Source organism: Oncorhynchus kisutch, linkage group LG9, assembly GCF_002021735.2.
Source record: "Oncorhynchus kisutch isolate 150728-3 linkage group LG9, Okis_V2, whole genome shotgun sequence".
NCBI lineage: Eukaryota > Metazoa > Chordata > Actinopteri > Salmoniformes > Salmonidae > Oncorhynchus > Oncorhynchus kisutch.
The window spans coordinates 26,445,971-26,462,761 of record NC_034182.2 but is presented as its reverse complement, the minus strand read 5'-3'; the positions used below and the strand labels follow the sequence as shown (position 1 = coordinate 26,462,761).

The 16,791-nt window shown below is 42.5% G+C and overlaps 1 protein-coding gene across 1 annotated transcript; it reads right to left on the bottom strand.

Moving 5' to 3' along the window:
* Positions 1-5,182: 5,182 nt before the first annotated feature.
* Positions 5,183-10,563, bottom strand: LOC109896444 (transmembrane protein 256). The gene is made up of 4 exons (XM_020490700.2): positions 10,014-10,563; positions 9,575-9,612; positions 5,964-6,044; positions 5,183-5,687 (listed from the first exon to the last, which is right to left on the bottom strand). The coding sequence occupies exons 1-4, from the start codon at positions 10,093-10,095 to the stop codon at positions 5,544-5,546; spliced, it is 345 nt and encodes a 114-aa protein (XP_020346289.1). The 5' UTR covers positions 10,096-10,563; the 3' UTR covers positions 5,183-5,543.
* Positions 10,564-16,791: the final 6,228 nt, after the last annotated feature.

Here is a 16,791-nt window from a genome sequence, read left to right as displayed (position 1 = left end):
AACAGCCCCTGAGAGAGAAAGAGAGGGACAGTCAGAGAGAGAACGAGAGAGAGATACTTTTAACACAGCCTGGTGGAGCAGAATGTTGTGATCAGGTCTATGGATTCTAAACGAGGGTATGCTGCGCTGCTTTCACTAATGACTGACTGTCTGGGAGGAGAGTCCCAGCGTGTGGTTATGTGTGTGTGTCGGGGAGGGGAGTCCCAACACTGCATGCCGTTGGGTGGGGTGTCTAACAACTGAACACATCATGAATCTGCAGATTTCTCTCTTCTGTCAGCATATTTCACTTCAATTTCACTTCAATGTGCAGCAGGATGGTGCTTTTATGTGCCTCAAGTCTGTCTCCCACACCAAAACACCACGTATATTTCCTCACTCCTCTCCTTATATAGTCTCAGGAGCCCAAATTCAGCAACTCATGTAGCAGCCAAGTTTCCATTTCAGAGATGACAAATCACAGTCTGATAGCCTGACCCCGACTTGCCCATTGCCCATTAATAGGCCTTCTAATGAGCGTTTTATGAGTTGTGATCAGAGTTAATTGGGACATGCTTTAGTCAATAAGATTCCTGCTGATTTCAATGTAGGCATAGTCAGTCGGCTGGTTTACATGCTCGAGCCGCCCCTGCAAATTGACTTGGAGATTGTAAGGAATTTTCAAAGGTCCCTGCGCAGACGGCCTAGACACACAAACACACACAAACCCTAGCCTACAGTCAGGACACCAAGGCATTAGCACTTTCACTTTGAATACAGATGGAGTGCATTTGGAAAAAATATTCAGACCTCTAGAATTTTTCCACATTTTGTTACGTTACAGCCTTATTCTGAGATTGATTCAATTGTATTTTTTTACTCCTAAATCTACACAAAATACCCCATAATGACAAAGAAAAAACAAGTTGAGATTTTTTGGGGCAAATTTTAATACCACATTTACATAAGTATTCAGACCCTTTACTCAGAACTTTGTTGAAGCACCTTTGGCAGCGATTACAGCCTTAAGTCTTCTTGGGTATGACGCTACAAGGTTGGGACAGCTGTATTTGGGGAGTTTCTCCCATTCTTCTCTGCAGATCCTCTCAAGCTCTGTCAGGTTGGATGGGGAGCGTCGCTGCACAGCTATTTTTAGGGTGCTCCAGAGATGTTTGATCGGGCTCTGACTGGGCCACTCATGGACATTCAGAGACCTGTCCCAAAGCCACTCCTGTGTTGTCTTGGCTGTGTGCTTAGGGTTGTTGTCCTGTTGGAAGGTGAACCTTCACCCCAGTCTGAGATCCTGAGCACTCTGGAGCAGGTTTTCATCAAGAATCTCTGTGCTTTGCTCCTTTAATCTTTCCCTCAATCCTGACTAGTCTCCCACGCCCTGCCGCTGAAAAACATCCCCACAGCAGGATGCTGCCACCACCATAATTCACCGTAGGGATGCTTGGCATTCAGGCCAAAGAGTTCAATCTTGGTTTCATCACACCAAATAATCTTGTTTCTCATGGTCTGAGAGTCCTTTAGGTGCCTTTTGGCAAACTCTAAGCGGGCTGTTATGTGCCTTTTACTGAAGAGTGACTTCCGTCTGGCCACTGTGTTCTTGGGGACCTTCAATGCTGCAGAAAATATTTTGATTCCCTTCCCCAGATCTGTGCCCCGACACAATCCTGACTATGGACAATTATTTCGTCCTCATGGCTCGTTTTTTGCTCTGACATGCACTGTCAACTGTGGGACCTTATATGGAAAGGTGTGTGCCTTTCCAAATCATGTCCAATCAATTGAATTTACCCCAGGTGGACTCCAATCAAGTTGTAGAAATATCTCAAGGATGATCAATGGAAACAGGATGCACCTGCGCTCAATTTCGAGTCTCACAGCAAAGGGTCTGAATACTTATGTAAATAAGGAATTTCTGTTTTTATTTTTAATAATTGTGCAAAATTTTCTAAAAACCTGTTTTCACTTTGTCATTATGGGGTATTGTGTGTAGATTGATGATTTTACTTAATCCATTTTTATCTTTGCTCCTTTGCACCCCATTATTTTTATTTCTACTTTGCACATTCTTCCACTGCAAATCTACCATTCCAGTGTTTTACTTGCTATATTGTATTTACTTTTCCACCATGGCCTTTTTTTTTGCCTTTACCTCCCTTATCTCACCTCATTTGCTCACATTGTATATAGACGTATTTTTCTACTGTATTATTGACTGTATGTTTGTTTTACTCCATGTGTAACTCTGTGTTGTTGTATGTGTCGAACTGCTTTGCTTTGTCTTGGCCAGGTCGCATTTGTAAATGACAACTTGTTCTCAACTTGCCTACCTGGTTAAATAAAGGTTAAATAAAATAAATAAATACATTTTTTAGAACAAGGCTGTTACGTAACAAAATGTGGAAAAGGGGAAGGGGTCTGAATACTTTCCAGAATGCTCCGTTGGTTGCAACGAACATAGCCCCAGCTAAAGTGAGAGAGAGCAAGAGAGAGAAAGACTTGTATGTACTTTTATGATGTCAAAGCAAGCTATGACACATTGACGCTGCTGTGTATGTATTCATGTGTTGCATGCTTTTGAGGTCAAAGATGTCTATTTGGTGTGAAGTCTATGTAACCCCCAGGTTACTTTTAGCTCATTCAGTTACATTGTTGCATCCCCGACCACCATTAGGACGGTGTTGGATTTGCTTCTGGTTCAACTGGCATAAGAAGTTCCTCTGCCTTTTCTGTCGTCACTGCTATCTGGGATCCTTGGGAAGTTCCTAGCCTAAACCTAAACCTGAACCCTTAACCATTTTACATTTCAACTTCAATGGGGTAGGGAGGTCCGAAGGATCCAATGATAGCACAGACCTTTTTCTCTCCTCCCGCTCGGAGACTCGACCGTTGGAGATGCTGCGAGAGCCTGAGCTCTGGGTCAGGTGTTTTCCAACTTTTATTGCCCAGGGACCCCTGTCCAGGCAAGCCGGCGACCATATATTAGCAAAACATCTAAGTCATGTCTTGTCTTATCAGGTGAATGATAATGGCAAGAATGAAGTAATTAACATTTTAAAATGAATAGATTTTGTAGACATTGTTTTGACCTCCCCCTACTTCATTGAAAGAGGAAGTGTAAACTCTAACATAGTCTATTAGCTAGCTAGAAGGTAGCTAAAGTCATCTTGGCAGTGTAAAGAAAATGTTGTTGTAAAGCACATTTTCTGCAATTCTACAAATTCTTTTATTGAGCTGAAAGACAATTTTGCCATTTTAAAGCTAATTTACTGCAATTTTATGCATTTTGCCATGGCTAGCTCTGTGATCCTCTGCTCAAACATTATACCAAAATCAATGGGCATGTGTTCTGAATACCCAGTTCTGGGAATTTTATATTAGAGATTGAGACTTTTTTTACTGATTGATCTTTTCAACTCGTTCAGTAAAATGAACAAATCTTTCGACTAGTGTGATTCAGATTTGATTAGATTTGACTCTAGATTTGATTCAGTAATGCCCAGGGAACGCAGGACCCCCTAACAGCGAACAATGAACTGAATTCTCTTCGTGCCTGGCAGACATCTCAGCTTAGATGTCGGCCAACTTCAAGCTCGACCTCGACAAAACGGAGCTGCTCTTTCTTCCGGGGAAAGCCTGCCCGTTCCAAGACATCGCCATCACGGTTGACAACTCCATGGTGGCCCCTTCCCAAAGTGCAAAGAACCTTGTCGTGACCTTGGACAAGACCCTGTCATTCTCTGCAAACATCAAAGCAGTGACTCGCTCCTGCAGGTTGATGCTCTACAACATCTTTTGAGTGTGACCCTGCCTCACACAGGAAGCAGCACAGTTCCTAATCCAGGCACTTCTCACCTCCCGTCTGGACAACTCGCTGTTGGCTGGGCTCCCCGCTTTTCCATCAAACCCCTGCAACTTACCCACAATGCAGCACGCCTGGTGTTCAACCTTCCCAAGTTCTCCCACGTCCACCCGGCTCCTCCGCACACTCCACTGGAGTCCAGTCAAAGATCGCATTCACTACAAGACCATGATATTTGCCTACAGAGCAGCAAGAGGAACTGCTACTCCCTACCTTCAGGCTATGCTCAAACCCTACACCCCAACACAAGTACCTAGTCATGCCACCTCTGGTCTATTGGCCCTCCCACCCCTACGGGAGGGCAGCTCCCGCTCAGCCCAGCTCTTCTCTATCCTGGCACCCCAATGGTGGAACCAGATTTCTCCTGATGCTAAGACAGCAGAGTCCCTGCCCATCTTCCAAAAACATCTGAAACCCTACATCTTCAAAGAGTATCTTAAATAATCCCACAGCACCCCACCCCCAAAAAACAAACACTCGCTCAACTTCCCCCCCCCCCTACTAGCACTGACATTTCTGATAGCTACTTCACTGAAGAAAAATGTATTACTTAAGTAAAATGTGATCTCAGGTTTTTTTTAAATACATTTGCAAAAAATTCTAAAAACCTGTTTTTGCTCTGTCATTATTGTGTGTAGATTGAATGATTTAATACATTTTAGAATATAGCGTAACAAAATGTGGAAAAGGTAAAGGGGTCTGAATACTTTCCCGAATGTACTGTACACTGTATTCAACTGACAGGATGTATATGCCTCTAGAGGTTACTTAAGTATGTATGTTTCACAGTGGTGTATGTACGACCTGATGAAGATCAAACTTCGGATCGAAATGTTGTGTTCATTGTGCGTCTGATCAAATCACCATGAGAGCATTTCAGAGTTGTGTACATTCCCTTTCTCTTTGATACTTTCTTCTGTCCTGCACCTGACATGGTGAATGTGCATATTTTTCCATATTTTTCTATAGGCCCACACATACATTTTCACATGCTGGCAGCTTACAGACCACATAGTTTATTATTGCCACACACCTCTTACTAGGCCCAACTTGATAGGAACTTCAATGTTACCAAATGATAAATAGACATATCAATGTAGCACCACACCGTGTCAAAATCAAAGGAAGACATTAACAATGTACAGACTCAGTGACTACAGACCAAGACTATGTAAGCACTGTGGGTCTGGTGAACTAGAGAATGAGCAGCAATTCCTACCTCACTGAGTGAGTGAGTGAGTGAGTGAGTGAGTGAGTGAGTGAGTGAGTGAGTGAGTGAGTGAGTGAGTGAGTGGTTTCAGAAAGCTTCAGAAGGGAGGGATGAAAAAGTGGTCAACTCTTTTCAACATGTTTATTTGTGATAAAGGATAAATGTACATTCATATTTTGGATCGACACGAACTCAAGCACACAAGCACACACACACAAATTTAAGTCACAGGGTACGTGGCAGCCTGTGATGACGGAAGATTAAAAACTGTTCCCTCACAACCTTATCTTCCCTTTAACACCCACAGAAAAAGAGGAGGGTTTAGATAAGTGACATTTTACCAACGCCCCTTCCCTCCATCCACCTATCATGACATTTCCACTTCTCTGTCCTCTGAACTTAACAGTCAGTTTGTGTCCCATAGCAAGGTCATCCTGCATCAGTAGGGGTCAAAGGTTCAAGGGCCCGAGGTTAATGGTCAGGTCAGAAAGCTATCGCCAGCCAGCCAGCGATCAGGAACATGCCCCCATAAGGAGCCAATTTCCTCAGCACAGGGTCCTCCGTCAGGGCCTGGTGGTACAAGGACCCACAGAACGCCCCTGTGCCCAATACCAGGAGGGTGCCCGCCTGCAGAGAGAAGACAGGGGAAAAGAGTGTGTGCTTCTCTGCTTATTGTCAAGACCAATATGTACAGTTTTTGGCACAAACAGCATTCAAATAGTGTCATACAGCATCTGAAAAGACATGTACTTGGTCCACAAATAGCGAATACAAAACAAAACAGAGAATACATGCAGACGGAGGATTAGAATAAACCATAGAGATGTATTTTCTATTACAACAATATAGTGTTCCATTTAATTATATTATTATAATGATGGGAGGGAAGCATACAGTACATACCACAGCAGGTTTCCTACAGCGAGAGGCACCCAGCAGAGCTATGCTGTGGTAGAAGTGGTACTTGTTGGCCGTCTCATAAAGCTGGGGAGGATAGTTTAACCAGCCAAGTCAGTTAAGAACAAATTCTTACTTACAATGACAGCCTACCAAAAGGCAGAAAGGCCTCCTGCGGGGACGGGGGCTGGGATTAAAGTAAAAAATGAAATAAAAATATAGGGCAAAAGACACATCACGACCAGAGAGACACCACAACACTACATAAAGAGATACCTAAGACAACATCATAGCATGGCAGCAACACATGCCAACACAGCATGGTAGCATCACCACATGGCAGCAGCACAAAACATGGTCCAAACATGATTGGGAACAGACAACAGCACAAAGGGCAAGGCGGCAGAGATAACAATACATCACGCGAATCAGGATAGAGAGAAATATGTTACATTAGAGATCAGCATTGTTAGTGAAGATAGCGCCCTGGAGAAGAAGGCCTAACCGATTGTGTTTTTTTGTGCGTATCTTTGTGTTGTTTGGAAAGAATTGTTATACTTATTTTGTAAATAATGTTTCTGCTACCGTATCTTGTGACTGAAAATATTTTCTGGACATCAGAACTGCGATTACTCACCACAAACTGGCAGAATCCTTTTTTTAAATTTAACGAGTCTAACAAGCCCGATGTGAATGACATATTGCTTTCTTGGGGCCCAGATCCCAGTCATATGTGTGAAGAGAAAGGGGAGAAAAAGGGGCCAGAGGGCGGGCTGCCTTCTGAGAATTCATAGGCGATTGAATAAACTCCCACTACCTTCCATTCTGCCTGCAAACGTGCAATCTTTGTAAAATAAAATCGATGACCTACGTGGAAGATTAAAACAACCAACGGGACATTCAAAACTGCTTCACGGAGTCGTGGCTGAACGAGGACATTATCAACATACAGCTGGCTGGTTATACGCTGTATCGGCAGGACAGAACAGCGGCGTCTGGTAAGACAAGGGGCGGTGGACTACGTATTTTTGTAAATAACAGCTGGTGCACGATATCTAAGGAAGTCTCAAGGTTTTGCTCGATGAGGTAGAGTATCTCATGATAATCTGTAAACCACACAAACTACCTAGAGCGTTTTCATCTGTATTTTTCCTAGCTGTCTACATACCACCACAGACTGATGCTGGCACTAAGACCGCACTCAATGAGCTGTATTCCGCCATAAGAAAACAGGACCACGCTCACCCAGAGGCGGCGCCCCTAGTGGCTGGGGACTTTAATGCAGGGAAACTTAAATCTAGCTTACCAAATTTTTATCAGCATGTTATATGTGCAACCAGAGGGGGAAAAAAACTCTGGACCACCTTTACTCCGCACACAGAGACGCATACAAAGCTCTCCCTCGCCCACCATTTGGCAAATGTTGACCATAATTCTATCCTCCTGATTCCTGCTTACAAGCAAAAATTAAAGCAGGAAGCACAAGTGTCTCAATCAATAAAAAAGTGGTCAGATGAAGCAGATGCTAAGCTACTGGACTGGTTTGCTAGCACAGACTGAAATATGTCCCGGGATTCCTCTGATGGCATTGAGGATTACACCAGAGCAGTCATTGGCTTCATCAATAAGTGCGTCCCCACAGTGACCATACGTACATACCCCAACCAGAAGCCATGGATTACAGGCAACATCCTCACTGAGCAAAAGGCTAGAGCTGCCGCTTTCAAGGAGCGGGACTCTAACCCAGAAGCTTATAAGAAATCCCACGATGCCCTCCGACAAACCATCAAGCATGAGAGTACCAGCTGTTCCAGAAGACAGTGTGATCACGCTCTCCGCAGCCGATATGAGTAAGAACTTTAAACAGGTCAATATTCACAAGGCGCAAGGGCCAGACAGATTCTTTATTTAACTAGGTATGTCAGTTAAGAACAAATTCTTATTTACAATGATGGCCTACCCCGGCAAAACCAGGACGTGTACTGCGAGCATGCGCTGACCAACTGGCAAGTGTCCTCACTGACATTTTCAACCTCTCCTGTCCGAGTCTGTAATACCAACGTGTTTTAAGCAGACCACCATAGTCCCTGTGCCCAAGAACACTAAGGTAACCTGCCTAAATGATTACCGACCCGAAACACTCATGTCTGAAGTCATGAAGTGCTTTGAAAGGCTGGTCATGGCTCACATCAACACCATTATCCCAGAAACCCTAGACCCACTCCAAAACCACCCTAACAGATCCACAGATGATGCAATCTCTATTGCACTCCACACTGCCCTTTCCCACCTGGACAAAAGGAACATCTAAGTGAGAATGCTGTTCATTGACTACAGCTCAGCATTCAACACCATAGTGCCGTCAAAGCTCATCAAGCTTTGGACCCTGGGACTAAACACCTCCCTCTGCGACTGGATCCTGGACTTCCTGACGGGCCGCCCCACAGGTGGTAAGGGTAGGTAACAACACATCCGCTGATCCTCAAGACAGAGGTCCCTCAGGGGTGCGTGCTCAGTCCCCTCCTATACTCCCTATTTACTCATGGCTGCATGGCCAGGCACAACTCCAACACTATCATTAAGTTTGCAGATGACACAACATTGGTTGGCCTGATCACCGACAACGACAAGACAGCCTATAAGGAGGATGTCATAGGCCTGGCCGTGATGTGCCAAGACAACAACCTCTCCCTCAACGTGATCAAGACAAAGGAGATGATTGTGGACTACAGGAAAAAGAGGACCGAGCATGCTCCCATTCTCATCGAAGGAGCTGTAGTGGAGCAGGGTGAGAGCTTCAAGTTCCTTGGTGTCCACATCACCAACAAACTAACATGGTCCAAGCACACCAAGACAGTTGTGAAGAGGGCACGACAAAACCTATTCCCCCTCAGGAGACTGAAAAGATTTGGCATGGGTCCTCAGATCCTCAAAAGGTTCAACTGCTGCACCATTGAGAGCATGGTTGCATCACTGCCTGGTATGGCAACTGCTCGGCCACTGATCGCAAGGCACTGCAGAGGGTAGTGCGTACGGCCAGGTACAACACTGGGGCCAAGCTTCCTGCCATCCAGGACCTCTATACAAGGCGGTGTCAGAGGAAGGCCATAAAAATTGTCAAAGACTCCAGCCACCCTAGTCATAGACTGTCTCTCTGCTACTGCACGGCAAGCGGTACCGGAGCGCCAAGTCTAGGTCCAAGAGGCATCTAAACAGCTTCTAACCCCAAGCCATAAGACTGCTGAACAACTAAATTAATCAAATGGCCATCCGGACTGCTGCTGCTCTTTAATTACTTGTTACTCTTTATCTCTTATTCTTTTTTTTTTTTAAACTGCATTGTTGGTTAGGGGCTCGTAAAGTAAGCATTTCACCTGTTATATATTGGGCATGTGACTAATAAAGTTGTATTTGATTTGATTTTGAAGTTGACAAGGAGGAAGGAGGTAGAATAACAGTCCCATATATTAAATGGTATCAAAACAGTGTATTAGTGTATTGGTAGTGGGTGCAATTTATAATATAAATAATGCACTTATTAACTAATTAAATACCAGCCCACTCTCCAACTTTGGGCCAATACTCTAGTCATACCATACGAAAACAATAACACTTACCACTCTTGAGTAGTCTTCTGGATCTTTGTTTTTGAAACCTGAATAAAACAAATAGGAGGTAGTGTAAAGGGTCATGGCAGCTGAACAGTAAGGGTAGGGCCACATAAAATACAGTGTATTGTATCCTATGTGTGTGTCACTTGATCATAAAGTGTTTAGCCTACAGCCTACATATCCTTCAGAGCGCAGTTTTTATTAGGCTCGGTTTCATTTACAGTAGTAGACTACAGCAGGAAAGCACAGATACATTGTTATTATGCATTTCTACACCATGCTGTCTGGACAGGACTATCCCATCCCCATGGCCAAATGAGTGACATGAAGCAGCGATAGCCTATCCTGCAGCGTTTACAAAACAGCAGACTGCTTTTAACGTTAACAACACAATCATGCAATCTGTTTGTCATGCAGCGCACAATGATAAAATGTGGATTCTTACCATGCGCTCCGTATGCCCCCGCTGCGACAGCGAGCGCCCCCGACACTCCTGCTAACCTCTGCACAACCAAAGAAGTGGCCATTGCTGTGTATCACAAGCCGACGAATGACGTGAAAGATGAAGGAAACTGCGTGCGGTAGGGACTCGTTAGTGAGAGCACATCCTCCTGCAGAGTTGTTTCCTGAGCCAAAATGGCGCCCGCTGTGTTACAGTTTCAGTGTCTGGGATAGATTTCATAACTCTGAAGTGCAACCAAATGTTAAAGGTTTTCCCTTTCATCTGTGTAGTGCAGTGGCAACCCGTCATTCAGGACAGGTAGGGCAGAGCCCCACCTGTTTTGATCCCACCATGTTTTTGTTGGCTGTTTTGAATGTTATTTTGGCATTAATACATATCCGTTGTCAAACAATGTACAAAAATAAAATCATGGAGTTAATAAAGTCGTATTTTTTGCTTTCTTGAGTAAGGCAGCTCCAACATGCAGGTTTTTCAGCCTAACTCAGTGCTTTCTGTGGTGGTGGGGCAGCCAGCGGAAAATATGTAGCTTGCTAATGATCTCTAGCTGCACTGTGATTGGCTTAGTGTTGTGTCACTTATGGGGACACAACGTCACCAAAAAATCTACGGAGAGAGATGGGGAATTGTAGCCTCCTCGCCCTTCTGCAGCTTGCCTGCCAATCATGCTTGTCCCAACCAAGCACCCAAGCTAACTGACTAAAGTTAGCTTGCTTGCAAGCTAGTTATTTCCAGACACAATTAAGAGAATACCTCACTCTGATCATTTTGCTAGCTGTAGCAGAGCTGGTTATGCGATTTACATGTTAAGTAGAGCGTTCTTGACTAACTATTACTTTTTTTGTCTCCTTTTACTGACACCAGTCATATTTAAAGGGTGTTGCACGTTCATAAATTCATCAGTTGTTCTGAATTTGCAAACGCAAGAGATACGCTAAGTGGAAAAGTTGTTCAAGTCCTAGCCAGCTAACCAACCACCTGCATCTCTAGCTGTGTATAGCCACTCACCCACTCCTCCAATGGCATGACATGACATCCTCCTAGCAGCTAGCTAGCTAACGTTAGTCTCCATGTTTTTAGCTTGCTACATACATAGATATTCTAGCCTATTAGCCACGTTATGACTGACTTGTGATCATTGCCCTTGATAGTTTGATAGATTCCCAGCCTTAGTTACATTAGTCCGTTTTTGTCCAGAATATTGAGTCATTGAAACTGAAACAGTGCATCCCGAATAGAGGCAGCAAACAATGTACCAGGCCAGCTGTGCTTTACAACCTGATAGCAATATATTTTGGACTACCAGGAAATGTATTGGTTAATTATATTATCTTCATTCTGTCAACATGCCTTTGTATACATTCATGGAAAGCACTTCAGTAAAAATACCTTAAAGTACTACTTAAGTAGTTTTTTGGGGTATCTGTACTTTATTTGACTATTTATATTTCTGCCAACTTTTACTTTTACTTCACTACATTCCTAAAGAAAATAATTTACTTTTTACTCCGTACATATTGACTGAAACCCAAAAGTAATTGTTAAATTTTGACAGGAAAATGATCCACTTATCAAGAGAACATTACAGGTCATCACTACTGCCTCTGATCTGACAGACTCACTAAACACAAATGCTTTGTTTGTAAATTATGTGTTGGAGTGTGTTCCTTGCTATTCATCCATAATAAAAAATATTTTTAAAATTATGCTGCCTGGTTTGCTTAATATAAGGAATTTGAAATGATTTATACTTTTACTTTTAATACTTAAGTATATTTAATAGCAAAAACTTTTAGACTTTTAATCAAGTAGTATTTTACTGGGTGACTCACTTTCATTTGAGTTGTTTTCTATTAAGGCATCTTTACTTTTACTCGAGTAGGAAAATTGAGTACTTTCTCTACCACTGATTGAACGTTGAGTCAAATAGAACCTATAATTTGTTATATAAAGTAGATTTTGTAGCATAAACTGGGAATTTGATATTTTTGACATATTATGATTGTCTGTTTGTTTCATATCTGCAAAGTAGTTAAAACGCTGTAAGTTCCACTTTAAACTTTAGGTCACCGTTTACTTTGTGTGCTAAATGTGAAATGTTTTTTTGCAATGGGAAGTAATAGTCGTGTAAAAAATCTAATGTTTTCCTATGTTTTTAAAAATTATTTTTCCTATAGATTTTTCAGATTTTTACTCTCAAAATCACAACTTTTTTTCAATCTGATTGGGTGGGCCGTCAGGGCCAGGCTTCACAGTCGGTGGGCCTGTGTGCACCCAGGCCTTGGGTGGACACATGTCTACGCCCCTGATGCAAACAGCCATATGATGACAATGGCACATCACAAATACCCTACTAACCAACACTTCAGACTAAACGTTTTCAATACCTGGTTTGAATACCCATTGTTGCCTTAGTTAGCATTTCCTGGTAGATATCATTCATTGAAACGTCTTTCCATCCCTAGCTGCTCCGTGCCAAAATCGGTTGAGAGCTGCACACTCTTGCTGCCCACAGATTTTTTTGTTTTGATTGAACCTTTATTTAACTAAGCAAGTCGGTTAAGAACAAATCCTTATTTACAATGACAGCCTACTGCTTTGCGATTGTGTAGGCTACTTTGTGCAGGATTTCTCTATTGTACTACATCATTGATAAGTCGTATACCTCCACTACACTACTTTGATATGCATCAGTAGGGATCAGTGGCAAGTTTAGCATGTAAATGTTGGTGGTGCAAACCCCCCCCCCCCCCCCCCCCCCCCAAATGTTAGATGCATGGCAACAAAGCCACTACACAACACAACACAATTCATTAATTGCACTGTAATGGTGACAAACGGTGCCCACAAACTGTTAGGGCATTCTTTTCAGCACCATGGAGTGAATCCTTACCACCGCTACACCTGGGTATCAGCGGAGCCTTGTCTGGCAGCGAAACAATTCATTCAGCCTCATTTACTGCCTTAAAAAAAACATAGCTGGTATGTCTGACCTCCTTAAATAAATGTGGTTTCCACTGACAATTGAGATGTACAAACTATGGCACAAGGGGACCACATGCGGACAAGAGGCCAATGTACAGCGACAGTTTCCAGTTGTTTTGAATGCGGCAGAAGTCATGCTGGATTGACAGCGGTCTAAGGCACTGAATCTCTGTGCTAGAGGTGTCACCTCGGACACCCTGGTTCGAATCCAGGCTGTATCACAACCGCAATGTTTGGGAGTCCCAGGGGGCGGTGCACAATTGGCCCAGCGTCGTCCGGGTTTGGCTGGTGTAGGCCGTCATTGTAAATAAGAATTTGTTCTTAACTGACTTGCCTCGTTAATTAAAGGTCACATTTAAATGTAAAAATATATATATTAAGACACTTAAACCCAGACTTGGACCACACACCCACTCCACTGAATAGTGATTGCTTTGCAATGCTTGCAGTTAGCCATAGATTCCTTCCAAACCAGTCATTGTTTAATTTGCGATTTCCAGCTTGTTGTGTAATGTTTATGTCCGATGAACAACAATATGTTTTATCCATAATTACGTCATAATTTCTCTTCTTTATGACAAGGATTGAAAAGCTTTTGCCAGTAGATTATCGACGTGATTCATGATGATGACTGCTAGCATGCTAGCTAAGATTGTGAAAGTATGATGGTGACATGATCAGTCCAATCAAAGCTACAGTAGATATAAAGTGATTTAACGTCATTTTATCTGTGGCTAATGACCTTGAGCCTTCTTGGATGGGCACTTCTAATGTAACTCTATGGCAGCACCCAGGGGGCTTGAATTTTTGAGCTCTCCCTGTTGATTTTTCGGTGATGTAGTGTCCCCATGAGTGACAGAACACTGAGCCAATCACGGCGCAACTAGAGAACATTAGCAAGCCCTACATTCTGTATTTTCCACTGGCTGACCCACCACCACAGAAAGCACTGAGCTTGGCTGAAACACCTGCATTTTGGAATTGCCTTACTCAAGAAAGAAAAAAAAGAGACTGTTTGTGTGTGGCTTTATTAACACATTTTGTTTTGTTTGTTTACATTGTTTGCAAACTGATATGTGACATATATTAATGCCAAAATATACATATATATATATATATATTTTTTTTTTTTGCTAAACAGGGGTTCAAAACAGGTGGGGCTTTGCCACTGTGCAAACATGTCTATAATAGATAAAGCTGTTAAGATATTCATGTTTCTAGAAAGGAGTGTATATATTTACCTGGCAAATCAGTTTCATGCACTGACTGAATGGAAGCTGATAATTATTCATTTTTTACTCCACTGGTCTTTGCTGGTCTCGGGAAGAAATTAGGAGTCCTCACTAGGTGTCACGTTCTGACCTTTATTTCCTTTGTTTTGTCGTTATTTAGTATGGTCAGGGCGTGAGTTGGGGTGGGCAGTCTATGTTTGTTTTTCTATGATTTTGGGATTTCTATGTTTCGGCCTAGTATGGTTCTCAATCAGAGGCAGGTGTCATTAGTTGTCTCTGATTGAGAATCATACTTAGGTAGCCTGGGTTTCACTGTTGGTTTGTGGGTGTTTGTTTCCGTGTCTGTGTTTTTCACCACACGGTACTGTTTCGGTTTTGTCATTTCATGTATTCGTTTATTGTTTTTGTATTTCATAGTGTTCCGTGCTTTTGTTATTAAACGATAAGGACACTTACCACGCTGCGTTTTGGTCCGATCCGTTCAGACGAAGAGGAGGAAATCAGCCGTTACACTAGGGCTGTTGCTTTTTTAGAAAAATATTTTTTTGTAATTTTTTTGTAATTTTTTTATTTTTATTAACAACAAATCAATACATAAAGCACATGAGGGAACACAAGCATACATAGATTACAAACAATGGACAATCGAGCTAGGGGGTACAATATCACATTACAATTACACAAGGACCTTAAGGGACATGCATATACTTACAATTCTAACAGCTTTTTTGTTAGTAGAGCATTTAACCGTCTTAAAATACAGTTCAATTTCTTTTTGTAGGGTACGAAAATGTGGTTTTCTGTTTGTAAATTTACATTTGTGTATATGAAATTTGGCCAAAAGAATAATGAAATTAATTACATAAAAATTATTCCGCTTATTTCTATTGTATGTAAAGAATCCACACAGTACATCTCTCCACAATAGTGTAAAATCTTCATAAATGTGTTCAATTATAAACCTACTGATGTCTTGCCACAGTTTTCTTACATGCATACAATGCCAAAAAAGATGCACAACTGTTTCTGGGTGGTCATTACAAAAGGAGCAATTTGAGTTGATGCACTAGGGCTGTTGCTGTGACCGTGTTATCACCACACCAGCGGTCACAGGTCATGAAGGCAGTCAAATTCCACATGACCGTTTAGTCAGGTAATTAGGCTTCTCCAAGATCTGATGCTGCTGCTGGACATTATTAGCCTACAAAACTTGCTAACTGCCTGGTACTCAGCACTCTATTGTCCCTTTAATCACTCTGACATCAATGCAAATGTTTTCGAAAATATAATCAAACACTTCATGAGAGCCCATGAGCTCATGTTGCGCAACAAAAATTGCTATGTAATTGCGAGAGAAAACAGTGTTTCGATTCAGGGGCATGAATCAAAACAAATGTAGGGTTTATAGCCTACTACCATCTGCGCATTGCTGCACTTATGTGAAGAAATAGCCAATAGTTTATCAACATTTTAAACTAAATGTTCTGATCTGTTGCGTCAGCCACATTGCATAAAAAAAGTGTTTTTGATGCTAGTGGTTGTGTTCATTTGAGATCTATTGCATCCAACAACTGTCCCAGACTTTGGAATATTTATTTATAGCACAGAACCTAATAGGTCAACTTTTGTACTATGGGGGATAGTAGATTGACATAGGCTGGTGCTTTGCTTCTCGTTAGACACACTCATCTTGTTGGCTGACAAAAAGTAATATGCACCTCGGAATTGGATAAATCAAATCAAATCAAATCAAATTTATTTATATAGCCCTTCGTACATCAGCTGATATCTCAAAGTGCTGTACAGAAACCCAGCCTAAAACCCCAAACAGCAAGCAATGCAGGTGTAGAAGCACGGTGGCTAGGAAAAACTCCCTAGAAAGGCCAATACCTAGGAAGAAACCTAGAGAGGAACCAGGCTATGTGGGGTGGCCAGTCCTCTTCTGGCTGTGCCGGGTGGAGATTATAACAGAACATGGCCAAGATGTTCAAATGTTCATAAATGACCAGCATGGTCGAATAATAATAAGGCAGAACAGTTGAAACTAGAGCAGCAGCACAGTCAGGTGGAAGTTGAAACTGGAGCAGCAGCATGGCCAGGTAGACTGATAAGGCACCTGCAGTTGCGTCCCGGATGTGTCTGTCTTAACTTGTGGCCTTTGAGATAGACCGGATCACGTGACAGAGAGCAGAGCGTGTGGGAGACGCTTCGGATTGCGCAGCACATCAGGGAGAAAGAAGGGCACAACGCAGCACACCGGGCCGCAAAAGACATGGATTTTTTTAGGGTGCATTACGGCCACAAAGGGGATGCCACGGGAAATTCGAGGCATTATCAAGTGCTTGTCAAATTGGGAATGAGCTCATGCTTTTCAAGCTACTTTTTTCAAATCATTAGTGTCTCATCATCATTAGTCTTATCATGCAGCCTTACAATGTATTAAAAATCAAAACATATATCCCAACATGTGTTATTTTGTGAGTGCAGGAACCGTGGGCGGGTGGCATACAGGAGCGCCTTTTTAACGTAATTGTTTGACAATCAGG